At 38.6% G+C, this 17987-nt stretch overlaps 1 protein-coding gene across 1 annotated transcript in view; it reads left to right on the top strand.

Moving 5' to 3' along the window:
- Positions 1 to 1115: 1115 nt before the first annotated feature.
- Positions 1116 to 17987, top strand: part of zgc:66433 (uncharacterized protein LOC321250 homolog) — a gene marked incomplete at its 3' end in the record, with an annotated part of 54331 nt that continues 37459 nt past the window's right edge. The window contains 1 exon segment of the mRNA XM_034238529.1: positions 1116 to 1245. Within this exon segment, the coding sequence (XP_034094420.1) occupies positions 1178 to 1245 (68 nt within the window).

Genomic DNA, 17987 nt, shown 5'->3' with positions numbered 1-17987 from the left:
TCCAGAAAAGTTGACAGAGTACAGTGTAAGAAACGAATGATGTGAGAGAGTCACAGCTGTTTTCACCATAATGAATAGTCTAAGCACATCTATCTGTAGAGACTAAATATTATTTGGATCTGATAACATGATTCAATTGTTTGTTAAAGGGACATTTCTTGCAGCAGAGATCATTTTCTTATCTGATCAGAAGTTACTTGGCCGGTGCTGGCTTTGTGCTTAAGGTGCATTTATGTGTTCCTCGTAAAAATGTAAACTAGGCCTAATTAACAGTACCCAAACTCGTAGGCTCAGGGAATACAATTGTAGACCAGTGCTTATTGATAGCTACAGTATACTGATCTGTCAAACCCAAGGAAACGACAAATGTTTAAGGTTATTTATATAAAGGTTATATAAATACTCTTTTAAGTTAGGTTTACAGGTAGCCCTGGAATGGTTTGACTTTCCTTGTTTGAAAATCTCCCATATTAAATGCCTCAGAAACAAAACAAACCTCACAGTTCAATCTACCATTTACAATTCCTTATTTCAGTGTCACTGCTAAACCATCAGTTTTTGTAATATCAGATTCCATACCATTTAAAACCAGCATTGTATCTATTACCCTAAAGTTGCAAACCTTATTGTAAATAATATCAATAATAACACAAACGTATGTCCAACTTGAGCTAATTCTAGCTGAAAAAAAGCCCACTAAAAGGGCTGCATTTTTTGTTCAGCCATTGACCACGTTTAATGTGAATTCTTCAGATAGTGCTCTTCCAAATTGTGATTCACAAGCCTACATTTTCAAGTGTGAAAAAGAATGGTTTTTAATCACTATTATTGTGTTGCAATGAGTCATGGTTTCCCTTTCTTTTTTTCATCTTAAATAAAATGAATTATCAGGAATAAACTCTTGAGATGTGGGTCCTGAAAAAAGCAAAACTATATGAAAATAAATAAATATCAAAAACGTTTACAAACAAAAGAAGAACATGCTCCACTCAGAGAAAAGTAATAGGAAACATTGCATTTTTGGAACTAGGGTAAAGATGATGGGTCCAGTTTTTTCATATGCAAGTAGGGATTGGGAGATTCCGTGCCGCCAGTGAACGCAGCTCCGTTGAGCATTGGACGCGGGCAGGACGGAGACAGATAATCCAATCATTAGTCGACTAACAGCTCAGGGTCCATGTCGTCTTGGCTTCAGTCTCTGAGGGATGAGTTCACTCTGAGACCGTTTGAGATAGAGCAGACACGGTAAGTGTTTACGTTCTCACGGAAACTTCAGCTTTGTTGTGCTCGGAGTAGAGTTATAATGCAGCGGGAATTATGAGGATTGACTGATGATCGATACGTGTGGTCGATAACAGTGTCCCACAAAGCTGTGCCTTTGTTTGTGCATCGGTTTGAGTTGTTAAGAGAGGAAAATACTGTTTTCTGGATGGACCATGGTTTACTGGCAACACTGGGGCGATGTAGGTGGGCGGTTTCTGGCTGCAATTATAGTTCTTGAAGTCCATAGTAAATTATTACATAGTTTTATTTGGGACATCTCTCTTGGATATCCTAGCTTAGATGTGATGTTGCTATGCTGTAGACTTTATTTCTTTAATTTCCCCAAAAATGTTGGCAAAACAGTATATTTGGCTTCAGGCAATCAGATAAAACGTTGCCAGCAAATTAATGAAGCCTTCAGGCAAACTTTACTTTATTACATCATTGAATCTCAAGATAATTTCTTCTACAACTTAATATGATTTATCTCGTGAGAATTTGGGTCATTAAAATGATTTAAAGGTTAAAATCTATTCCAAATGTATGCTTGAGGTATGTCAATAATAGGACCCTGGTTCTCAGTTGTTAAAGGTAATCATGAAGAGTAACTGTTTGCATATGCATTCACCTTAAAAGTATAAAAGGTCAACTTTATTGCAATTTTTTCACGAATTTATTTTGTCTTTTTAATGTCATACTTTGGTCTTTTTCACTATGGTCAACATACTGTACTGCTGTGAGATTACACACATGCACACACACACACACACACACACACACACACACACACACACACACACACACACACACACCTCACCCTCTGCGCTCAGTGTTTGGTAGTAGCAGGTCAAGGACGGTCCAGATTAAACTGTTATCTTTCACTTTGTGGGAAACCACTGTAATCCTGAACATAGACAGTGCCTGATTCAGAAATAGAGTCATGGTGTCGTTCAGTGTGAGAGGATAAAAGGCTCTATTGATCTGGGATCTGCTGATCTGATCCTCAGGAGGATATACCCAACATAGACATCTGATTGTGTCCTTGTGACAATAAAGCAAACACACAAAGCATAGATAAACCCTGACAATTGATGACATTAGACTTGTCATTTGCAGGAAATGGAGTAAGCATTATCACACTTGGCCCATACATGGGTTTAGGGCATCAGGGTAATCTGAGTGAGAAGCTTGATAAATGTGTGTGTGTGTGTGTGTGTGTGTGTGTGTGTGTGTGTGTGTGTGTGTGTGTGTGTGTGTGTGTGTGTGTGTGTGTGTGTGTGTGTGTGTGTGTGTGTGTGTGTGTGTGTGTGTGTGTGTGTGTGTGTGTGTGTGTGTGTGTGTGTGTGTGTGTGTGTGTGTGTGTGTGTGTGTGTGTGTGTGTGTGTGTGTGTGTGTGTGTGTGTGTGTGTGTGTGTGTGTGTGTGTGTGTGTGTGTGTGTGTGTGTGTGTGTGTGTGTGTGTGTGTGTGTGTGTGTGTGGTGTGTGTGTGTGTGTGTGTGTGTGTGTGTGTGTGTGTGTGTGTGTGTGTGTGTGTGTGTGTGTGTGTGTGTGTGTGTGTGTGTGTGTGTGTGTGTGTTCGTGTGTGTGTGTGTGTGTGTGTGTGTGTGTGTGTGTTCGTGCGTGCGTGCGTCCTGTCAAATGTCAAAGCCCTGATTTGAGAGCTGATCAGGTCATCAGTCACTGAGTCACTGGGTCACTGAACAAACCCTCAGAGGTTTTACATGGATGTCCTGTTTACGGACGAAATCCTTTCATAATAACTCACTAATACATAATTAGACAATTAGACATCTTGTGGTTGCTGTGACCTGGTCAGTGTAATACTGAATGTGGTTTAATTCTTGCATTCTGTGCAGCCTGAGGGAATTTTGATTTTAGTATTATTTCCTGCATTATTAATGGGAAACTACTTTTAATCTACTCACTAAAAGAGCACTTGAAAAGAATAAACATAGACCAAGAACATGCCGTAAGTTAAACATTTCCAAAATGTAATGGTTTCTTTTCTTGGCACATGTTTTACATTTCCGTCAAGTTTAAGGAAACTGGATGAGTCATTATTTTCCCGTAATCCTGATGACAAACAAACAATCAAACCTGCCGGTAGCGATGTGTGCTTGTCAGGGCTAGTACTGGTAAGCCTGAGAATAAAAAAGTATTTTGTTTGTTTTGTGTCTGGAGGGCGTCTACGTACCAGGCAGGCAGTGTTCAATTTGTGATATTGGGCTATATTAATCAAATCAAATAAATAAACTTTGATCGATTGGTTTAATTATATTATTGTATTGGTTGTACTGGTTCTGGTGTTTTTGGAGTTTGATCCAGACCAGGAACTAAACGGCAGGACATCACTGCCCTATTGCACAATTATATATCTTTTTAAACCGTCCTGTAAAACAATAAAACAACTTAATTTGCTTCGCCAATGTTTATTAAGCATATGACTAAGCACACCTGAATAAACAAACGTGCAGTGTTCTGGCTATAACACAAATATTTAAATATCATTATATTTTAAATAATAACTAAATAACTACAATTTATTTTTCTATTTTCATTAAAAAAACTGTTAGTGGAGTGTGTGTTTTTTTTTCAAACCGTGTAGTTTTTCAAACTGCATGGCTGCTGTGCCCTCACAACATGTTAGCTAGCCAGCTAGCAACTTTATCACTGGGGTATATAGCAAAACCTTACAGACTGCTCAATTAACCTAAGAAAATGGACAGTGGCTTCTTTCGATAGTAGTATAGTGGTACGTTAATTATATAGTGGGAAAAAACACATTGTATTTGTATATTTCTGCGTTCATTTGTAGCAACTGCAAACGCGGCAGTTCCTGTAGCTTACGTTGCGTAGCCAAGATGGCGATAGTTGCGTGTGAGAAGTGTCCAACACAACTTTTTGAACGTTATTAGTGCCCCTTTCGGATACTCGTAGTGCATTTTGCCACACACTGCATTGGGACGCACTAAAATTGCACATGTAAGTAAAGACGTAGGCCTATGTGAATTGAGACAGCAATAATAAGTAGCCTTTTACTGTTCATAGACATCACTGGAGCAATGAGGTGCATCTGTGTGCACTGTGTTGACAGTCCATAAAGTCTTCAGTTTCAGGTCATTAGGCCATTGTCATCTAATTAAACTCTTTGAGGGAACTGCTCGTGTGCCTCCTGTTGCTTCAACACACACACAATAGTTGTGTGTGAGCATGTGAAGTTAAAGACGGCCGCTTTGTTTTTATCACCCCATAAACCTCAGCTGGGACCTGAGATTGGAAGGAAGAAGAAGAAAAAATTCCAGATTGTAGGAGTGTGTTCTGAGTAAGATCTCATATACACACACACACACACACACACACACACACACACCACCCAGTGCGGCAGGCTTAGAGCAGGAGTATGATTACAGGGCTATTTACATTACAACATAGAGCGAGAGAGAGAGGGGGAGAGATTGGCAAAGAGAGTGGGAGAGAGAAAGAAGATGGTTTCCAGATGTGAGGTGGAATTCAGAGAGCTACAGAGCGACTCCCTTCCTCTTCTGTACGGAGAGAGATCTGGATCAGCATGTGTACGTTGTTATGGAGAGAATAGGAGAGAGAGAAACCACAAAAAGAGGCGAGGGGAGAGGCAGGGGTGAGAGAGAGGGGACTGGAGCCAGCAGAGGGGGAAATAAGTGATGGAGATGTGGAAGGGGATGGAAAGAATAAAGGAGAAGAATGAGGAGAGGGAAGAAAAGCAGGGCCTCTTTGGTCAACCACAAGAAATCTGACGGGGGGAAGTTCAGCTAGTCGAGGCTGTTTTATTGTCGGTGAGCAAAAGACACGGCCAAAATTAAACCCTTTGCAGAACTTTTTTCCAAAATACAAATCTTTCTAATATTTTTTCTGGTGTCTATATATACAGAACTTCCTTTATAGGCCATGAGGGACAGACATATGTACTGTTTGAAAATGCATAGCCACTCATTCATGAAAATGAGCTTCTGTTGCATAGAATAGTTTCCTACGACATTTAAAACCTGGTCATGTCCTCATCACTGTATGTTTGCAAATGGTTACTTTACTCTCTAATAAAGATTCCACTTTAAAGTGTTGTTGGCAAATCAAATTAGTTCAATTTCAAGTTATGTTCTCCTCTTTTTTGTTTTGTTATCTGACGCAACTTATTAGCTGGTCACGGGGTGTTGTTTCCATAAGCAAATCTTTATGTGCATTTTGAAGTTTCACATTAGGAAAGCTGTATAGAAATAGGAATTCCCTCAATTGCACAAAAGCTTTACGTTCACAATGTGCTTAATTGATTATCGAATGACCTCTTCAAAATGATGTTCTAACACAGCGAACGTTTGACTCATGTTACTAATCAGCTGTTTGCACTGATAGGGCCATCGCGCAAGTTTGTCTTGGCATATGACATAGCCCATTTTTGCAGAAATTGAAGAAAAATTAAAACATGCCCAATTGAAACAAACTCCTGAGGAATCTCTACCTTGCTTTTGTAGATTGGTTAGATGTCCTATTCAACTGGTGGTGTTTTTTGTTTTCTTCTTCTCCGTGTTCTAGCCATTACAGCAATGCCTAGGTAGCACTCAATGCCACTGAATTCTTTGAAAAACTTGCATAGAAACGTTTATTTGCTTCCAACCAGTTGGTGAAAAAACGCCAAATATACATTTATTTTTGCTTGACAATAAATGTAAACTCAAACAACTTATTGTCGCCATTAAAACATTTAAGGGTTGTAAAAAATAAGTCAGTCTTTGTGTTAAAATGGCCTAACCCTAAAGACCAGCAATACATATGTGTGTGAAACTGACCCCAGGACCTGAAACTGAAGCAGCTATATGGAATTCAGCCATTGTTCATTTTATTATTTATACCTGTACTTTACCTACATCCTTCCTATGGTCTTTAATGACTAATGAATTCACCGTACATCAAGTAACCAGAGGAAACATCCTTCACTCCACTGATGAAGGCAAGACAGCCAAAGCCATGTCCTATATGGCAATGTTTATGAAACTATCAAAAAGGTGTGACCCATGATTCCTATTCCCTTCAAAATGACTTGGGTTCTTTCTTGGCCCATGCTTCACCCAAAATCCAGCCAGCAGTTTTTCTGTAATGTTGACAGACATACGAGAACCGAAAACATGACATCCAGGCAGACTTAATAAATCCACTGCCTTCCAGTTGCTCTCTCCCTCGGTGGGTCGTTTCAGGAAATACCACTTTTTTTTCCTTTAATGGAAACTGACCGACATTCCTCTTGGCTCTATAAACAGAACGCTGTATGATTGATACATGCATATACACACACACATAAACACACACTCGTGCCCATTTAAATATTACATGAAGAATTTCGCCATGCTCTTGGATCCGTTAGGACTTGTCGCCATTGGGAAACTCATACAACACACATACAACGAGACATTGGATAGCTGTGTTTTGAAAAAAAACTCCTCTTGGTGATTTTTGAGAGGTAAAAGGAGTGAGGTACCAGGTGTTTCATATACTGGAAGGTCATAAATCTCCCTCCACAGGGTGGTATTTAGATTCCTTTGCAAAAGACTTTGAGACAAGTTAATTTTCCCACTTAAAAGGGAAAGTAACATTCCTGGAATGTGTGTGCTGTGACAATACCTGGACGGAGGCAAATCCATCTTGTGTGATTAACGCTAGATTTGACAATGTGTGATCTTAAAGGAGATGCTCGTGATGACAGACCTATAGATAATTGTTACCCAACTGCAGTTTCTCTTGTAGCGTGTTAGCATCTTTCAGCGCGTTGTTTTGGTTTTTACTGCAAGCAGCTATAAATATTTCAGTTCAATCTCCTTACTCTCTTTGGTATCGTTTTTTGGTCACAGCAGACAGCTCCAAAATAATTCTGATGAACCCATTGGACACTTCCTGCCAAATGACAGAACAAAACTTAGCTTGAGGTGTGGAGAGAAAAATGAAGCTTAAACTCCAAATGAACTGTTGCTATTTTCCTGACTTTCAATGGGTCGGTTACTGCTGACATGTTCACCATAACAAATGTACGAGTTGATGATATTACAAATGTTGTGTTAGCAGCCTGTTGCAATGCCCAAGCAGTGGCCAAGCAGTCTATTAATGCATCCTTAAAATGGTGTTCTGCACAGGTAATGACTCTTAATTGGCATGAAAGCATTGTTGTCTGGTGCTAAACGTATTGCATCATTAGATCTTAAAATATCCAATGATGCATGCATGTGGTTCTGGTCTGAAACCCATCTAATTTTTCGAATCAAGACTAATCTAAAAATTGTCAGCTGACGATATCTTCAAACTGCTTATTTGGTCCAAATGGTATTCAACTTGCATTCAGGGATAAAGCTACTGACTGCTTTTAATGGCCTCTATGTAAAAGAAAATTATGTTTTACACCCTGAATCCATTTTGAGTGATATGCTGAAGGGAAACATCCAATAGGAAAACTCAATTTTCCCCATGAACGCCAGCATTTGCTGTATTACTCAATTCAACTCTGCCTTCTCCTCCATCTGGCAGCTAAACACCAACTAACCCTGTATAGAGTGACCAGACTGGCTGTGTTTAACTCTCCTTAGAATAAACAAAGGCAGAGTTGAATGTAATGGTGGAAAGACTGATTAACACATACATTAAAATGGTGGCAATCCTCTGTAAACACTACTTTAAGCACACTCTGAATGAGTCCTTCCTGGTGGTTTATTGGCAATGTCATGTGGTAGATTCAGTTATATTGAGGTGGTGTGTGTGTGTGTGTGTGTGTGTGTGTGTGTGTGTGTGTGTGTGTGTGTGTGTGTGTGTGTGTGTGTGTGTGTGTGTGTGTGTGTGTGTGTGTGTGTGTGTGTGTGGTGTGTGTGTGTGTGTGTGGTGTGTGTGTGTGTGTGTGTGTGTGTGTGTGTGTGTGTGTGTGTGTGTGTGTGTGTGTGTGTGTAGTGTGTGTGTGTGTGTGTGTGTGTGTGTGTGTGTGAGTGTGTGTGTGTGTGTGTGTGTGGTGTGTGTGTGTGTGTGTGTGTGTGTGTGTGTGTGTGTGTGTGTGTGTGTGTGTGTGTGTGTGTGTGTGTGTGTGTGTGTGTGTGTGTGTGTGTGTGTGTGTGTGTGTGTGTGTGTGTGTGTGTGTGGTGTGTGTGTGTGTGTGTGTGTGTGTGTGTGTGTGTGTGTGTGTGTGTGTGTGTGTGTGTGTGTATAAAGGAATCTCTCAGTAAGTGCCAAAACTGATCTAGGAGACAGTGTGTTTGTGCAAATGCTGTTGAAATGGAGCTGCTGAGCTCTGGAACTGATACAGACCGACTCTGTCTTTGTTTACAGTGACAGACACACACGCTCACACACCAATGACTTAGACAGCTTAGATACAATTTCAACATGTTTGGAATGAATGAATCACACAGATAACATTCAGTCTGGGCATGTTTGAGTTGAGAAATCCTTCCACTATCACCACTCCTCTGTGACTGATTTTGATGATTAATGTGATTTTGTTTTTTGGGATGCTTTGACACATTTCGGTCCAATTCTCATGCAGTCGCCTCAATATTAGAATAAAACCCATTTTTTTGTAGAATAGGATTTTATTCAGGGCTGCTATTTGGTGCAAAGCATTTTCTAAGAAGTACAACTTTCACTTGAAATCTCCCTAATCCTCGGACTATTGAATGGGTAAACATGAACCGTCATGGATTACATTTAAAATACCTTGGTTTTTTTCTGTAATGATCCTACATTGATTATTTAAGTTAGCTTGCCAGTTAAAATTGACTCTTCTCTGGATTGTGTGTGTCTGAGAGATTTTTGCAGCAGGGATCTATCCTTATGTCACCGCAGCCCCACACACACACGCTAAGCTCTTGTAGCTGTAGTGGCCGTAGGTGGATAAGCTCCCTACATATAGTGATTAACTGCGACAGGCTGTTGCATGACCACTAGGCCCTACTTCTTTTGGTTGTTTTTTTACTATGTTTGTTAAACGAATTTAGGATTTAAGTAATTGAACCTCCGAATGTGATGTTACATGGATGTTACCAAAGAAACACGGAATCTACGCTAGCCACACAACGTTGATATTTCTAACATGAAAGGGTTAAATCCAATGTTTTTACTGGTTTGAGTCAACATTTAGTCCATTTGTTTTGGGGAAGAGCACACCTCTTCCGATCATTTCGCTTCCAGTTTAAACATATTATAATATCTGGATCATCACTCATCATATTAACAACCTGAGAATTTAGGACAAATTCACTCGCACTCCCTCTGGAACGTTATTTTGCTGCCAAGCTGCGTCAGAGAAACATTCGGCTCCAGGCAAAAACCTCCTGAACAATGAACAGTCAAGAAATCTTAACCGATTGAAGACCACTTAAATAACAAACTACTACTTCACGACACCATCAAACTTACAAATGTAAAGTATTTTAAAGTATTAAATGTGTTGATTAAAAAAACTATAGTGGTACAAACTACATATTGTTCATTTTATAAGTCATCTCAAACAAGCATGGCAAAAACTGATATCGGAGAGATACTTTTGATCTAATTTTGTGTTCAGTGTTCATTGTTGGTCATGGTAGTGGCCCATATTGTTCATACTTGGCGGTTGCATTCATAAACAACAGCCTATATTATAATGGTCCAGTTACAAACATCTGTCAACTGACAAATAGATGCTGTGATCGCTAAGTGCTGTATATTGATTCATTTTGAAATTGCCTATCCATTATATGAAAGTAGAACAACACTGTGTACTGTACAAGGAAAGTCTATACTGAATGCATCCATATACTTACTGGATAATAAATCCAATAAATATATATGAAAATTGCTTTATGTTATCTTATATGGCCTGGCTTAAATTGTCAGAATCTGTTCTGTCATTAAGTTCAAGGTCCTGGCACACACTTTACTGTACTATACCAACCCAGTCTCACGGCATTTCGTGTTCACCAACACGATTTTTAATCTATTGATTCGTGTTCCCCAACACGATTTGCCCCTTTTTTTTCGTGTTGCACAGCACGATTTTTTTTTCGTGTTGCACAGCACGATTTTAAAAGCAATGTATTTCTATTGCCTGCAGCACGTCTTTTTCTCCGGTCGGGTCGAGGAAGACCTGAAGCTGTGTGGTTCATAAAAACATGTTCTTACTCAATATCAAGCCACAATTATTGCTTTTATTTTAAATCGTATAATTTCTGACTTTTGTTGCCGTCTGTGAGGAAAATAAATGGGGCTCAGAGCCTCAGAATACTGAAATCTGTATTTTTTAAATATTTTTTTCCTTCTAATTTGTTATTATTTTCAAAATAACACACTGTTATTTACTCACCAATAACACACAATTATCCTTGCTTTTATTTATTTGTTTAATTCCATAATCTCGGGCTTTTTTGGCGTCCGTCAGGGACTGAATTTCAAAATAAAATATCCGGAAACAGACGTAGGCCTATAAGGGACATTTCGAGCGTCATTGCGATTGTCAACCTTTCTGAGTTTAGGATGGCCGAAAACACTACACTACCCATAATCCCCAGCTATCGTTTAGGACTACAGTCCCCCGTAAGGTTACGCAGAGCGTCAAACAGCTGTGTGAAATGGAACGAAACCACGCCAGACTATCCAAAACTGGAATCGAACGCCCCCCCCAGAACTACACATGCTGGATGCTGGCTATTGTGTTTCGCCAAATGTTCTATGGGAGGTCTCTACTGAACGTTTTCGTTTTTTCCCACAATTAGAAGTTGCCAGTATTAAACACATTGGTGTTATCAAATGTAAAACTATTATATATTATTTATTATAATTAATAAATGGGTGAAAATCGCTATATATACCCACATGACAGCTCATTGTTACTTTGTAATTCTACTCCACTACAATTCAGAGGTTAACCTGGTATTTTTACTCCACTGCATTTATTTGAGTTACTTTGCAGATTCTGATTAATTATGTGAAATATAAACAACCCTTAAATCAGACTTTAGTTACACCTGAGTAAAATTCAGGTAAGGTGATTGTCAAGTGCCAACAATCAGGAGAGATATTTGATAGTTGGTGCTTGAGAAGACTAAACATGTATCTGCAATTGACATGAATGGAAACGAGTAATAAAGTATATTCATTACTCGTTATTCTCTACTAATAGTTAATTAAAGACTGTATATTATGGCTATTTTGCACATCCCTTTCAAGATTTTCAAAGGTTTATTGACATATCATATACACAACTACGGTGTAGTTATGCAATGAATGAAACACTTGGGTCACAGGTTCCTCAACAGTGCATTACAAGACATCTATCAATATGTGTGTACCTCCACCATTAAACTGTCATATTCTGCACATTTCTTATTCTATCTACATACATAAGAGTATAATTCATATGTATAATATCAGTTAAAATAAGTGCTTCAACATAGTTAACATTGCAGGAAAGCAATATATTAAGTACTTTGTCAGGCTTAATATTTATCTGTAGATAGATACCCCCAAAGTTTTTTTCTTATTTAAAAGAAGACCTTAATCTGTTATTTAATGTTTAAATAAAGGTTCATTCGTTTTTCTGTTTTGCACCTCCTCCTATTAATATCTTTGTACATGCTGCACTAAACTGTTTTATTGTAGAGATCACTTTATAGTATCTTCTTGATTTTTTATATTCTATATTTCTATATTTATACTTTCCCCCTATGAAAGTATGTACTCTTAATATTTTTTTAATCAAACACAATAATTCAATAACGTGCTTTAACCACTAGATGCACACAAGGTACACAAATGTTTTCCGGATTTCATATCATATAAACACCAAATCCCAGCATGCATTGCGGCTAAAACATCCAATAAACGAGCTTAAAACCATAGCTGAGGATCTTGGGTAATGCCTATGTCCGGTTATTTTTATTTTGAAATTCAGTCCCTGACGGAGGCCAAAAAATCCCGAGATTATGGAATTAAACCAATAAATAAAATCAAGGATAATTGTGTGTTATTGGTGAGTAAATAACAGTGTGTTATTTTGAAAATAATAACAAATTGGAAGGAAACAAATATTTTAAAAATACAGATTTCAGTATTCTGAGGCTCTGAGCCCCATTTATTTTCCTCACAGACGGCAACAAAAGTCCGAAATTATACGATTTAAAATAAAAGCAATAATTGTGGCTTGATATTGAGTAAGAACATGTTTTTATGAACCACACAGCTTCAGGTCTTCCTCGACCCGACCGGAGAAAAAGACGTGCTGCAAGCAGTAGAAATACATTGCTTTTAAAATCGTGCTGTGCAACACGAAAACACGAAAAAAAAGGGGCAAATCGTGTTGGGGAACACGAATCAATAGATTAAAAATTGTGTTGGTGAACACGAAATGCCGTGAGACTGGGTTGACACGTAGATACTGAGTTTTGCTTAGGATGTCCAGTGAATGAGATGCAATGGTTTCTAAATATATGTCAGTTATACCATTTTGGTTTATTAGTTAAAGGACATATTGCAAGTTAAATCTGCTTAATTTATTTGTATTGTCCCTTGGCACATTCTGTAAATACAACATTCACATGATTCAGAGAGTGATGTCTTGAAAGTGTCCTGCACACACAGAGCAACATCCATTTGCAATTTTGTTTGTATCCACCTGACAATTGAAAGTCCAATATTCACTCTACTTAGCTCTGTTTTTTCTCCCCACCAACTCTTTAGCAGCTACATTTTCCTCTGTTTACCAGTTAATTTCGCTAACTCAATCTGTCTGCAGGTGTGTTTATTACAGTTCTTGCATGAAAACCGGCTTTAACTTGAAAATATGTTATGGAGGCTTTAATGTTAATGTCGAGGGACATACAGTAAAACCAAAACAATGTGCTGAAAAATTCAGAGCACATTATGCTAGCTGTCTATCAAGACAGTGGTTATAAGCTCACAAAAGCTAACTAGCTTCCTATAAGACCTATTCTTTTAGGGAAAATGGGGCAACAAATATTATTAACAATTAAGAATTGTCAGAACAGTACAGCTAAGTGATAATTAGTTAGTGCTACCCAGCGTCACTGGCATACTGCATAGCATCAACACAGATGGTCGTTTGAACCCTGCTACAACATAAAGAATAAATTACAATCTGTAAGACCAACAACAGCTATAATTCATTATACATGGAGACTTAAATCACTTTTAGGTCATGAAAAACATTTATGTATAGCTAGCTAGCTTACTAGCTATCTACACTAGTTTACACAATCTAGTATACAGCGCCAGTAGTTGAAGTCTTAAGTGTTGACAGTGACACCAGGTTAACACAGTATGCCAGTTTTGGTGAGGCCACTCTAGCACTTACCAAAGGCTGTGTTCCTTCAGTTTTCACATCAAAGTTAAGATTGTACAATAGATGCACCTCTTTGAACCTGATTACTACATACTAAAGGATATATAACTTAATATCACTGAACAGTAGAGAGACAAAGAAAGAGGTGAAAGTAATGGGGGGCAGTCTCTTGTTCACACTTGCCTCCTTCTTCACTCCACCCTCTATCCTCTTCCCTCCTTCAGCCCTCCCCCTGCTGCATTACCAGCCGTGGTGACGGGAGGAGAGGAGTGAGGCATGCAGCAGCTACTCACTCACTCATTTAGTCTATTGTTTTCCCTATAGCTTACTGCTGTATTGTACCACTCCAGGGAGTTGTACCATAGTTCTGTGAGGCGCAATAGGAAAATAAGTTTTCTTTTTTTTAAGACATTCCTGGGTCCTTTTAATAAGGAAGATTCAAACTATCTTTCTGTTATTCTTTGCTTCTTGTGTTTTATTGTGATCCTGTTATAATCATACTTTGGCTGCAGTTGAGTACTGGATTTGTTGGGATTGGCTTGCTGTTTTGCTGTTGCTGTCAAAGTTGAGAGAAATCTCCTTCCAACCAAATTTGACTGTAGTAGAGCTGAAAAGGGGGAGGAACCTCAGAAGATGTTCTGACTTGAAGAGCAATCTCATGTGGCCTCTTCTCTGTTGGAAAGAGAAAGAAGTCTTGGATATTCAGGAAGAAAAAAGGAGTTTGGATTGGGATAACAGAACAAGGTGTTGGATTTGAGGGTTGTCTATTCTTGGACAAACCAAGAAAAAACACATTTATTTTTCCAAAGAGGCACAAAGAAGTGTTGGGAAAGAATCTATAACAGTTAAACAACATGGCTGGGAAGTACGATTGCTTCAAGAGAAAGAAGTAAGTGTCTTTTTGTCATAATGTAGTACTGTTAAATGATTATGATGATATTATTTTGTGATAGCAAATTCTGTTGAACCAACTGACAACAACTTAGCCTACTCAAATGTCTTCATGTTTTACAAGATGAGTCATAAAATATGCCTTGGAAGATTGCAAAATCTTGATTTGACATCTCGTCTGACATATTAATGACTAATCTCAACTCATCATGTACAATATCTTTAAATCTCTGTGTGACAGGATGTGATTTGTATTTGGCTCTTTTAATGGGATTTATAACTAGTCATCTTGTACTGATGTGCCAAACATGTTGACAACAACACAAGTATTATTGCTGATAGAAACTACAAATCATTTACTCAAGTGTGCTCATTTTAATGAATATATTGGGGGATGTCCAAGACCTGACACTGTCTTTTGTTGAAGCCATCTAGTGGAACTCTTGTTCCCTATTGTGTAATGAGACAATTGATGGCTTGTAATTGGCGATGACAGTCAGCTGTATGACTCAGAGCTGATTGACCGAGCGAAGAGACTGATTTTACACTGGAAGTGAATGACTAATCAGAAAATCCCAGAACCAAACTTGCTGTTGCTAGATGAACATTTCTGTTAATGCTCTCTGATGTGGTATCAGTCATATTGTTGCTCAACTGATATATAATACTTTTCTCCTCATTTCAATTTGAGGAGTGCATGTTTCTTTTGTAGCTTGTGGGAGTCCTACGTGATTTGAATGCTTTGACGGTCTATATATAGGACTGGGCTTGGCAGTGTGATAGGACCACATAGGGTTAGGATAATGAGTGCCTTTAGCTTTTTGAATATAGCAAAGTATCTTTTTTTGTACCAGATCTGTGGGGATGTGGTGTTGGGCGCACTGATACCCCCTTCCACTTTCTTTGTCTTCGGCTTTTCAGTCTCATGGCATGACAACAATGCAAGCTTTTATGGCCCTCTCAGCAGAGTTGACTTAGACAAACATTTTGTTTGTGTGTGTGACTTCGAGAGAAAGTAAATTTAAGAGTGGGAATGAGCTGCAAGACTGCTACACACAGATTAAACTAAAGAACTCCTTGAACTGAAACTAGAATTTTGTGAATTGAGTCACGTCTTACTACAAATCCTCAGTATGCAGAAAAACCCAGACACACTCAAGACTGAAGAGACCTATAATAAACTAACTTAACATTTGACACAGTAATCCCTCCCTAGCTTTTATATGTAACCACATCAAGTATTCTATAGATGCAGTTAATATGGGGAGGGGAGCACCCGAAAAAGGAGTGCTTATCAGTGCAAACAGACCTCAACAGAGGCCGCCCTACCAAGACTCTTAGAAACAACTAGTTTTCAGCCAAAATCGCAGTTACAATCAGCTAAGTTTAATATGAAGAAACCATTGTTTAGAGATGTATTAAGAGTTTTGAGTGGTACATCTGCCTTATTATAATAATAATAATAATAATTAGAGCCGGGACTCGATTAAAAAAATTAATCTAATTAATTAGAGGCTTTGTAATTAATTAATAGAAATTAATCGCATTTTTAATCACATATAAATATTTGACCTAAGAACAGTGAGAAGCAATTTTTTTCACATGGATTTTAGTATACCATTAGGCGCATTCACACCACAGTACTTTTCCCACAAAGGTTCATGAGAATTTAGTTCATGAGAACTCTTTGAACCTGGGGGTGGATTAGGCAAATGAAGCCGCTGACGTCACTTCTTCTTCTTCTGCTTTGGGTTTACTGGCAGGCCGCAAACCACTTCACGGCGTATACTGCCACCCAAAGTCCCCGGCCGGAAGTCCCCGGAGTTGGGGACTGGCTTCAGTAGAAGCTGCTGGGAGTCCCAGCAGCCTTCCGAGTAAATCGCCAGAACGCCGACACCTCCTCATCTCCACCGCTCCCATGTTTTATTTTGTGTTGCCATAAATTAGTCTCTCTGCGTTTCTGCGCTGGGCTAATGCTAATAATGCTAATGCGAGGATAATAAAATGGCGGCTTCACAACACTTTTTGGGAGTTTTACGGGGCGTGGTTTGCAATCCGCCCAGCCAATCAGAAATATAGCTCTTTTCTCACAAGAGAGCCGTACGAAAGTCCCTGCTCTCTAGCAGCTCTCTGCTCTCTAGCAGGGACTTTCGTGGGGGTAAAAAGGTTCTCATGAACACATTTAAGTACCGGCTCTTTTTGGTGTGACGATAAAAGACGCTAGCTAGCTATATGTTTTGCATTGAGGTGATACTTGAGGCTTGATGTGCTGCGGTGATATGCAAATTCCTTTTTGCATAATTTGCACACAACCGTGCTCTTATCGACGCTTCCATCCGTCCGTTTTTTAAAACAACATTTCCCACTGTTGTTCACTGTGGTTTGTTGTTGTCTGAAGTCATGAACGTTAGTTGGTGCTCCAGTATAATCGGTACGCCTGAAACTCATCCAGTGAGAAACGTTCCGCGGTGCAAAAATAAGTGCGATTAAAATGCGTTAATTTTTTTAACGCGTTGATTTTTGTGTAATTAATTAATCTTAATTAACGCGTTAAAGTCCCGGCCCTAATAATAATAATAATAAATTGTATTTCTATAGCACTTTTCTTGAACCCAAAGATGCTTTACATTTTGAGGGAGAGGAGACAAACAAGGACAGGCAAAAAACAAAACAAAACTTTAAACTGCTTGAAGGATTTCTGTTGAGACGTAGAACATAGATTTAGCTCCTGAGTCTACTGATCGTGGCCGATTCTTTAGCCCTATTGTCGCCAAAGTAAAATTTGACCTACTTTTTCAAAAGCCACGTATAATCTTTTCTTTTTGTTTTTGGAAGAAATCTGGCAGATTTAGGGATTTTCAGACCCGTCTTGTTTGATTTGGACCTTTGGACCCAATATTTCCTTGGTTCAAAAGTCATTATGTAACCATGGTAGGTTGAGTTTGTTTAGCAGGAATGGTGATGCAGCTGTAAATGAATGTAGACTGTGCAGAATGACTGATGAGAGTGTTTATCCAGGTTCTGTCTTGAGTCCATTTAAGGCTTGTTGCTAAGCACAGCCCCATTTCAAACAGGACGAGATGGAGAAGTGAAATAAGAAGAAGAGCTGTAAGACAAGAGAAAAACCAAACTGAAAATACAGTTTAATACATGTTAACAGGCCTTAGGAGTCAAAGCATGTTGGAGCTATAGGACAATAATGGCCATTTTCAAAATCCAAAGTAGAATGACGTAGAATTCATTGGATCCACCCTTTCTGTTTGGGTTTCTTTCCCATTGTTGTGCATGTCACTGATAACTTAGCGTAAAAACTTGTTTATTGGCAGATTGATGGGAACTTTATTACAGATAAGATAAATACATTGCACATTTTTTATTATTTTTGCTAGAATATGTATTAACACATCTTTTATGTTTATATCCAAACGGTTATAACACACTTTGGAGGTCTTGGGTACTAACCTTTGCGTCTCATACTACTGAGTACTGTTACTTT

The sequence above is a fragment of the Gymnodraco acuticeps genome, unplaced genomic scaffold (genome assembly GCF_902827175.1).
Source record: "Gymnodraco acuticeps unplaced genomic scaffold, fGymAcu1.1, whole genome shotgun sequence".
In the NCBI taxonomy this organism is placed as follows: Eukaryota; Metazoa; Chordata; class Actinopteri; order Perciformes; family Bathydraconidae; genus Gymnodraco; species Gymnodraco acuticeps.
Note: the sequence above shows the minus strand (reverse complement) of the source record. Positions and strands in the feature narration are given on the sequence as shown.